General features: G+C 44.3%; 1 protein-coding gene across 3 annotated transcripts in view; it reads left to right on the top strand.

Annotated features, from left to right (window-relative positions):
- zranb3 (zinc finger, RAN-binding domain containing 3) overlaps nt 1-10894 on the top strand; it is a 162750-nt gene that overhangs the window by 28430 nt on the left and 123426 nt on the right. For all 3 annotated transcript variants that reach the window (XM_061690995.1, XM_061690985.1, XM_061690977.1), the window contains one exon: nt 6072-6303. In XM_061690995.1, coding sequence (XP_061546979.1) covers nt 6072-6303 — 232 coding nt within the window. The remainder of the gene's footprint in view (nt 1-6071; nt 6304-10894) is intronic.

Genomic DNA, 10894 nt, shown 5'->3' on the forward strand with positions numbered 1-10894 from the left:
TAACCTGCCCTACTGTTTTTCTGATTGGCTTGCACCAAGACAGGACTCGTACTTTAAGTGGATAATGATTCACTGAAGCACTTCAGCAACACACACACACACAAGACTAAATATATTTTTTTTCTTTGAGGAGTAGTTTTGCTAATCATTTCTTCATTTGAGGAGCAACTTTCTAACTTTGAGGAGCAATTTTTTTTTGAGCTTAATCGCACAGGGGCCCGAAGCAAGGAATTTATGAAACAATATACAACCCCAATTCCAATGAAGTTGGGTCGTTGTGTTAAACATACAAATCATCAGATTGGCCATATGTCACACTGTGACTACACTGAGCAAAAAGCACACTATGTACCGTTATGGCTGCGTTATACTGTCCTTGTCACGGTAAAAAGTCATACATTCGACAGTACTCATAATTAAAAGAGATAGCCCGCTGCGCTAACGATACGTTAGTAAAGTAGACTACTACTAAGCACACCGATTTGTGTTATGTTAACTTCCCCTTCGTCTCTCGGGTCTCGCGATGTGGCGTTCTCGGAGAGAATGGTCCGCATTACAACGAACAGGTGCTCGCCTAGCCACACTTTCGTCATTTGTCTTTTTTCTCTTTTCTCAATTTGGCATCACATTTTGGAACCGCTGTCTTCCTGTGGTGGTCCCTTTTGGACTGGTCGGGGTGCATCGATTGGGCAGGGGACCGCCCTGGGTCCTGGAGAGTGGGTGGAGTCCCCCTGCTTGGGTCTCCCGCTGGACGGGCTCTGACTCAGCAACTTCACATGTGACCCTGTCCTGTCTTGTCCTGGCCTTTCCCCCACTGAGAATTTGGAGAACTCGCTGCACGTAAGCGGCAAGGCCGAAAACCAACATTGAATGCCCGTGATCTTTGATCCCTCAAGCGGCACTGTATTAAAAACCGGCATCATTGTGTACATATGGGCTCAGAAACACATCAGAAAACCATTGTCAGTTAACACAGCTGGTCGCTACATCTAGAAATGCAAGTTAAAACTCTACCATGCAAAGTGAAAGCCCTATATCAACAATACCCAGAAACAACACCTGCTTCTCTGGGCCCGAGCTCATCTGCGATGGACTGACGCAAAGTGGAAAAGTGTGCTGTGGTCTGACGAGTCCATATTTCAATTATGAAATTATTATTATTAAAAATCATGGACACACTGTGCACATCTTTAGTACTCACACTGTACATACTTCGCACATTGGGCACATTCACATCTCATTCAGCGTCCCCTGGGGGACTGGCACGAGGCATGATGGGGCGGGCGCTGGCACATCTATGCTGGTTTCCGGTCTGGTCGCCCCCCCTAACCCCTCTTCTCTGCCTTGCCAGTCCTCCAGTTTTAATGCATCATACCCCCATCTGTGGGAGGGCAGTGTCGGGCTGGGGAGGACACTCAGCCAGGTGTTACGTCACTCCGGCCTGCTCTCTGGCTCGCCATGCCTTTCCCCCGTGGATTTTTAACATCTATTCACACAGCCTTTGGGGAGCTGGTTGGCCTGAGTGGGGGTGACGGTTACAGGTCATCATTGCCCTGTGACCGTCTCGCCTCACCCCCACCAGTCTCCCCTATTTTAACGCACTACCTCCACCAAACACGATCACGGCAAAGGGATAATGGTTGCCAGCCAGGGGTAACCATAGTAATAGGGTGGGTGGTGGGTATTGACAATTCTCTTGACTTGACTCCTCGGGCTCCGAAGAGATGGGGGTCTGTCACCCTCGGGGCCCTGTGTTCCTCTCCCCTCTCTTGGCACCCTCACCCGTCCTCACGATGGGCACTTGTGCTCCCTTTTGGCGGGCTAGGACCGTTTTCGGGTGACTGCTGGCTCCTGCGTTGGGCCCTGTTGGTCGTTGGAGCCCCCATGCTCCCCGGGGGTGGTGGGACACGCTGGGTGGGGAGAGTGGGTGATTGGGTGTGTGGGGGTTCGGGGGGGTCCGGTGCCCGTGCACCTCCCTTTGGGACTTCGGTTGGGCTGAGGACCTCCCTGGGTCCTGGGGGGTGGGTGGCGTCCCGCTGGTTGGGTCCCCTGCTGGACTGGCTCGCTGGCTTGGCCCCCCCCTTGTGGGTGGAGGGGGCCGGGGCCACCCTTCCTCAATGTGCCGGCTCAGCAACTCTGTTACAGCAATTGACAACATGCATATGACATGGTGTTCATTCACTAATAAGTTTGATAGGCACACTATAGGCTTCAATTGCTTGACTAATAACAGTTGCTCAACTAATAACAACACAAGTTATACTAACAAATCAACTCACAGGTTCTTACAGGTATTTAGACACTAAAAAAGAATCCCACCGCACCACTCGTCAGTAGCACTGCCATACTCATTACCCAGATCCTGTCCTGTCCTGCCCTTTTCTCTCCTCCCTCATATTGTTCTCTTGGTTAGTTATTGCATTTGCATGTCCTCACCGGCTGTCCCCCCCCCCCCCCCAATACACAAATAAGAACTTTTACTGTTGTAATGTTACTTGTGCTCAAATATCAGAATCATCTTTATTTGCCAAGTATGTCCAAAAAAACACAAGTAATTTGTCTTCGGTAGTTGGAGCCGCTCTAGTACGACAACATACAGTCGATTGACAGAGAACACTTTTGAGACATAAAGTCATTGAGAAAAACAGTTACTGAGCAATAAAGGGTTGCTAGTTATCTGGTAATGCCGGTACAATTTATTATATTTTTTTTGACAGTTGTGCAAAAAGATGTCCTCTAGCGCTTAGAGCAGTTTGAATGACAAATATAGCAATAGTCCGGTGCAATGACCATTGTGCAAAGGGCGCCGAGACTTCAAGGAGTGTATGCAGTTTAAAGTGACGAGTAGTACGATAATCTGGGACAATGTTGATTGAGCAAATGTTGCAGATACTCCTCAGTCAATGTACAAGTGAGATGCTACTCTGGCATGAGTGGCTAGTATTGGTCAACAACAGATAAGCAAATAGTGCAGCGTGGCGAGACTACGACAGTGAGTGTACGAGTATGTATAATTGGCCCGACAGACAGCAACCTTGGGGTGCGCCAGTGCTGATGCTGCGTGTGGATGAGGCGTTCTCCCCCAGCCTCACTTGCTGTGTCCTGCCCGTCAGAAAGCTGTAAATCCACTGGCAGATGGCAGGCGAGACGCTGAGTTGGAGAAGCTTGGAGGAAAGGAGTTCGGGTATGATGGTGTTGAACGCTGAGCTGAAGTACACGAACAGGATCCTCGCGTAGGTCCCTGCACTGTCGAGGTGTTCTAGGATGAAGTGCACTCCCATGTTGACTCCATCATCCGCAGACTTGTTCGCTCGGTAGGCAAACTGCAGGGGGTCCAGCAGGGGACCTTTGACGCTCTTGAGGTGGTCCAGCACAAGACGTTCAAAGGACTTCATGACCACAGATGTCAAGGCGACAGGCCTGTAGTCATTTTGACCCGAGATTGTAGGTTTCTTGGAGACTGGAATGATGGTGGAGCATTTGAAACAGGATGGTACTTTGCACAGTTCCAGAGATCTATTGAAGATCTGTTTGAAGACTGTTGTGAGCTGGTCCACGCAGACTTTGAGGCAGGATGGGGCCACATGGTCTGGGCCTGGCGCTTTGTTCATCTTTAGTTGTTTGAAGATGCGTCTCACATCTTGTTCGTGGATGGTTAACGCAGAAGTCAGAGGTGTGATTGTGGTCGGTGGTGCAGCTGGGTGGGTGTGGGGTGGGAAAGTGTCCTTTTCAAATCTGCAGTAGAAGGTATTCAAGTCGTTTGCTAGTGTGCTATCGTTCACAGCTTGGGGTGATCGTCGCTTGTAATTGGTCAGCAATTGGAATGCATGCCAGACTGATTTAGAGTCGTTAGTGCTAAACTGTTTTTCCAACTTTGCTGCACAGTTTCTCTTTGCAATATTAATTTCTTTAGTCAGTTGGTTTCTAGGTCAATTATACAGGGCCCTGTACCTGCTCTGATATGCACCCTTCCTTAGCTTGGCGAAGTTGCTTAAGTTTGGGAGTGAACCACAGCTTGTTGTTATTGGATGTGCAAAATGACTTTGTTGGTACACACACATCTTCACAGAAACTAATATAGAATGTGACAGTGTCCGTATATTCATCCAGGCTGCCAGCTGAATTTTCAAAGACACTCTAGTCTGTGCAGTCTAAACGGCTTTGAAGTTCTATCTTTGCTTCATTGGTCCACTTTTTCACTGTTTTCACTGTAGGCTTCACGCATTTAAGTTCTTGCCTGTATGTCGGTATTAAGTGAATTAAGCAGTGATCAGACGAGCCCAGTGCTGCACGAGGTTTGGCACGGTATGTGTTATTTAGCGTAGTATAGCAGTGGTCTAAAATGTTATTTTCCCTGGTAGGACAGTCAATGTGCTGCTTGTATTTACGGAGTTTGTGGTTGAGTTTAGCTTTGTTAAAGTCCCTGAGAATCATGAGGAAATTTTTTCAATTTCGTTGACTTGTTCGGCGAGCATTAGCAGTGCTGCGTTCGTGTTACCTTGAGGAGGAATGTAGACACCGGCGAGAATTAATGATGCAAACTCACGAGGCAAGTAGAATGGCTTACAGTTCAAAAACAGCGACTCCAAATGCGGGCTACAGTGTGTGCTGAGCTCCGTGACCTCTGTACACCATTTTTGGTTGATATAGAAGCATATCCCGCCGCCTTTTGTTTTCCCCGATGATGATGATTCCAAATCTAGACTGTCTCACTATTGTTCTGCTGTGGTTCGCACCCCTATTCCCCTTGTCCACTCTGTCACTCTGTCTGTCCCCTAAAATCCTTTTCTGTCCGGCTACATTTTCAATAAACATCAGAATAATAAAAAACATTTAAAATAAGCAACGGGAGTATTTCAAACTCCCCTCTTGCACAGCAAAACTGTTCCTGCGCAAAACGCAGGCAGAGCCACCAATCTGCAAGGTCATGCAGCTGAACAGGACAGGTAAAGTAAAAAAAATAAAGAAAATCATGGACATCTTGTCCTCCGGGCCAAAGAGGAAACGGCGGAACATCCGGATTAATATTAGCGGAAAGTTCAAAAGAAGGCATCTGTGATTGTACGGAGTGTGTTAGCGCCCATGGCATGTGTAATTTGCACATCTGTGAAGGCACTATTAATGGTGAAAGGTACATGAAGGTTTTGGAGCAACATATGCTACCATCCAAACAACGTCCTTTTCAATGATGTCCTGGGTTATTTCAGCAAGACAATGGCAAGCGACATTCTGCACGTTAACAACAGTGTGGCTTCGTAGTAAAAGAGTGCGAGTCCTACACTTGCCTGCCAGCAGTTCAGACCTGTCTCTCATTGAAAATATGTGGCGCGTTATCCATCCATCCATCCATTTTCTGAGCCGCTTCATCTCACTAGGGTCGCAGGCGTGCTGGAGCCTATCCCAGCTATCATCGGGGGGGGGGTACACCCTGAACTGGTTGCCAGCCAATCGCAGGGCACAAACAAACAAACAACCATTCGCACTCACAGTCACACCTACGGGCAATTTAGAGTCTCCAATTAATGCATGTTTTTGGGATGTGGGAGGAAACCGGAGTGCCCGGAGAAAACCCATGCAGGCACGGGGAGAACATGCAAACTCCACACAGGCAAACCCGGGTCCTCAGAACTGTGAGGCTGACGCTCTAACCAGTCGTCCACCGTGCCGTGGCACATTATAAAGCGCAAAATATGACAACGGAGACCCCGGACTGTTGAACAACTCAAGTTGTACATCAAGCAAGAATAGGAAAGAATTCCACCTACAAAGAAAGCTTCAACAATTAGTGTCCTCTGTTCCCAAACGCTTATTGAGTTAAGACAGTGGCAAGCATGCGCCTGTCCCAGCTTTACTGGAACGTGTTGAATATAGGTTGAAAAGGAATTTCAAATCATGTTCTGTTTTTGTTTAAGTTTTATACAATGTTCCAACTTCATTGGAATTGGGGTTTGTACCATTAAAGGATTTGTTGACTTTTCTTTTGTTTTTCTATTGAAACATGTCAGTCAGACTTTTGTATTCGTTGGCATTTTCCTCAATTACCTCATGCTTAATTTTCCTTGTCCTTGTAGGGGTATTAGCAGGAGTAAGGTCACTGTGCTGGGATACGGCCTCCTTACTACAGATGCGCGCCTCCTGGTGGAGGCTCTAAGCAGGCGGGGCTTCTCAGTGGTTGTGGTGGATGAATCACACTACCTCAAATCCAGGAATGCAGCTCGAACTAAGCTTCTGGTGCCTCTCATTCAGAGCGCCAAACGAGCCATCCTGCTTACCGGTACACCTGCCCTGGGTCGTCCTGAAGAGGTAATGGAAATAGTTTCAATGTATATTTAATGATTTCCGGTGGGGCCTATTTTGGTAAAATTATACAAACAGAAGTTTGTTGTCTTTATAGAGATTAATTTTGCAAGTGTCTTATAAAAAACTATTTTTCACTCTGTGTTAGAAAAATATGCAGAAGATAACTCAAAAGAATTATAATATAGGACTGGATGAAAGGGATTCTGATTTTAGCAGGCCACAAAGTGAACTCTTCTCTTGGCCCTTGAAACTTGCCAAAGTGCCAAAAAATACCAATTAATTCTCTCCAGCATCACGTGTCATGGAATATCTTGTATATTCCAATAAGTTTTGTAGCAAAAACTTAATTTGCAAAGCTCAATATGAAGAGATGAATGCACAGCAATAAATGAGACAAGTAATAACAAAGCACACAGGGATGGAAACTATTGAATTTAGAGACAATAAAAATGGCTGTTCACAGGACAATGTTGTTTTGTGAGCAACACAGTCATTCCCTTGTCCATAATGATTTATGATATTACTTTTATATATGTTATATTGAGATGCAGGACTGCAGCCATATTGTATTTCATTAGCCACAAAATTGCTCCAGTAAGTCTCAATATGGCACAATGGATTTCTGTCAGAACTACTGTCAGCCCGTTGTTGGCTAATCTAACACACTTTTCACCTGTTTTGGCTTTGACACATTTGCATGGTTTCAATTATCATTGTAATAGCCACATATTAAATGGGCAACCTGACCATTACATTTTTAAGCATGTTTTTGATTAAAGCTTTCTTGTTATTGAGTGTTTTGTAATTACCTTTTAGTATAGCACATTTTGCAAATGAGCACACATGGCTTTCAGAATTATTCATCACCTGAGGGGTTTCACTTATCTCACAGTTCACATTGTAAAATAATTGCTGCTTGCATGTACCTTTATTCCTTCTGAATAATATTTTTTCGTTTTCTGGAAGTGGTCTGACAAATTCTCAGCAAATTAAATGAAAAAAAGAGAACCAGTAATTGTCCGCCTCATTAGTTACAAGTCATTGTGCTATCAAGTCTTGACTGCAGTGGTAAACTTAGTTTTTAGATAAGTCTCCTTCTCCACTGCAAGAATCTGAAACTGCGTATAACATTTTATCATCCATAGTGTAAATCTGATAAGCCCGGTCCCTTTCCTCTCTGCCAGTCTCCATTGCACTGCCATCATTACTCACTGTGGCTGGCATCAGGTTAGTGCACAGCTCAGGGCACACTGCACTGTTCGTGATGTGCCCTCATTCCACCCACCTATTATATCAACAGTGTGAAGAAGGCTTGGGGGTGGAGGGATGTCTATAAAACCTATGATGAGCAAGTGTTGAATTCTGAATAGAGCTCTCACAGTGCTGCTGATTACCTGCCATTAGCTCAGAAACTGCTGCAAATACAAAATTCCTGTCAATTGTGTGCATGCGTTCGTGCGTGGGTTTTGAGTGTTGAGTCTGCGCGCCCAAGTATTCATCTTCATTTACAGTATTTAGATATAGTGTGGGAGTTGATTAAAGAATATAGCTAATTAGTGCCTTTAGTATTTGAGACAGCAGTATTAAATCAGTAATATGAAATTCCCATCAGGCTATTACAACCCCAATTCCAATGAAGTTGGGACGTTGTGTAAAAACATAAATAAAAACAGAATACAATAATTTGCAAATCATGTTCAACCTATATTATACACTACAAAGACAAGATATTTAATGTTCAAACTGATAAACTTTATTGTTTTTAGCAAATAATCATTAACTTAGAATTTTATGGCTGCAACACGTTCCAAAAAATCTGGGACAGGTGGCAAAAAAGACTGAGAAAGTTGAGGAATGCTCAACAAACACCTGTTTGGAACATCCCACAGGTGAACAGGCTAATTGGGAACAGGTGAATGAATCAATGAATGAACATCATCTCCCGAGCATTGGTAACGACGACCACACGTTTTTCCTTATTTTATTATTCACCCACCACCCCACCCCTAAACGATACATTTGCACGATCCATTGTTCTTATCGTCGCCATGGTAACGAGTGTATCGGTCCCGTTTGAGTTGACAAATGATCAAGCCCAGTGTTCATAAAAGACTCGATGTGGTGGTATCGGAATACAAGATTTTATTGCAGTGGTCTGACAGTGCAATCGTAAAAGACCAAATTTGTCTTGTGGTCTGATCCAGGCATTACGTCTTGTCTGTCTCAGATGTGTTGTCTGTCCCACACCGACGACATGTTTTTTTTTTTTTTTTTTTTTTTTTATAAATAACTTAATTGGCGGTCAGATATTTACAGTTGTACCCACGACAAGGCTAAAAATGATATAGCTTTTGGATTCAGATATACTGTACACTATGGCGACGCGGAGAAAATGTCTTTTGCGGAGCTGATCAGACGTCATTGATTGGATCGGCGAATTATGACATTAAAGTCGATCGGCCGAACAGCATAAAATGGTAATCATCAGCCGATACCGATCAAGCCGATCAGATCGGTGTAAAGTCTAGTATGAAACGACAGTCATTTATAAAAACGATAATAACTTAAACCAGGAATTTGCTAATGCGTTGACTAATGTCCTAAATAACCGTGAAAAGGGCCGTTTTTCCACTGAAGTGTTATTATGTATGTACAGTGGGTACGAAAAGTATTCAGACCCCCTTAAATTTTTCACTCTTTATATTGCACCCATTTGCTAAAATCATTGAAGTTCATTTTTGTCCTCATTAGTGTACACACAGCACCCCATATTGACAGAAAAAAACGGAATTGTTGAAATTTTTTCAGACGTATTAAAAAAGAAAAAACGAAACATCACGCAGCCATAAGTATTCAGACCCTTTGCTGTGACACTCATAAATTTAACTTGGGGGCTGTCCATTTTGTCTGATCATCCTTGAGATGGTTCTACACCTTCACATTATACTGATTGGACTTGATTAGGAAAGCCACACACCTGAAGAAAGAATTGTGGCAAGGCACAGATCTGGCCAAGGTTACAAAAAAAATTCTGCTGCAATTAAGGTTCCTAAGAGCACAGTGGCCTCAATAATCCTTAAATGGAAGACGTTTGGGACGACCAGAACCCTTCCTAGAGCTGGCCGTCCGTCCAAACTGAGCAATCGGGGGAGAAGAGCCTTGGTGAGAAGGTAAAGAAGAACCCAAAGATCACTGTGGCTGAGCTCCAGAGATGCAGTCGGGCGATGGCAGAAAGTTCTAGAAAGTCAACCATCACTGCAGCCTTCCACCAATCGGGGCTTTATGGTAGAGTGGCCCGATGGAAGCCTCTCCTCAGTGCAAGACACATGAAAGCTCGTATGGAGTTTGCTAAAAAAAAACACCTGAAGGACTCCAAGATGGTGACAAATAAGATTCTCTGGTCTGATGAGACCAAGATAGAAGTTTTTGGCCTTATTTCTAAGCGGTATGCGTGGAGAAAACCAGTTACTGCTCATCACCTGTCCAATACAGTCCCAACAGTGAAGCATGGTGGTGGCAGCATCATGCTGTGGGGGTGTTTTTCAGCTGCAGGGACAGGACGACTGGTTGCAAAGGTTTCTGAACAAATTTGATTATCGATGAAACCAAGATTAACCTCTACCAAAGTCTTTATTGATGATATAACTCATGATGGTAGCAGCAGAATTAATTCTGAAGTCTACAAAACCATTTTGTCCGGCAATTTACAGAAAAAGGCATCCAAACTAATCGGGAGAAGCTTTATCATGCTACAAGACAGTAACCCAAAACACACTGCCAACACAACAAAGGACTTCATTAGTGGGACAAAAGTGGAAGGAGTAGACTGGCCAACTCAATCACCGGACCTTAACCCAATAGAGCATGCATTTGAGCTCCTCAAGAGGAGACTGTAGAGAGAAACCCCCAGAAACAAACAAGAACTGAAAGAGGCTGCAGTAAAGACCTTGAAAAGCATTTCAAATGAAGAATGCAACAGTCTGAAGTCAATGGTTCGCAGGCTTGATGCAGTTATTGCAAGTAAGGGTTATTCCACCAAATATTAAAGATGTTATGGGCTAAGTTAAAATTAATATTTGCATTGTTTATGTTATGTAATACATGCGTGTAACTTCCTGCAAGTTTTCAACTATAGTTTAGCTAAAAATGAGATTTTTATTACACATATTGAGCCCTCCCCGAACATACCCGAAGCTCAAGACACCGGGGTGTGGTTACTCGATCCACCGCAAGGGCTACCAGAAGTGACGTTGCAATTGATAAACACAGCGCTCTACACTCTATACGCAATGGTGAGCAACGTGTTGGAATATGAGGAGGAGGAGGATTTTGACATACAGGAGCACCCAACTGAACTTGGCATCGTCAAACCGTACGTTTGAGCCCATTAGGAAGTCGGAACCTGACAGTGACGACGATGAGCAGCCAAGTAGCAGCTGTACAACAGAAAAAAAAGAGTGGCCACTGGGTCGATCTGGCGTTATGTCAAAAGCATGTCTTTTTAAACAGTCATGGCTTGAAATCAGGTGCCAATATTTTTCAGCACGACTATACGTATTATATATTCATATGTTTCAGTGACACGGCACAAGCT

Source organism: Phycodurus eques, chromosome 1 (assembly GCF_024500275.1).
Source record: "Phycodurus eques isolate BA_2022a chromosome 1, UOR_Pequ_1.1, whole genome shotgun sequence".
Classification (NCBI taxonomy): Eukaryota; Metazoa; Chordata; class Actinopteri; order Syngnathiformes; family Syngnathidae; genus Phycodurus; species Phycodurus eques.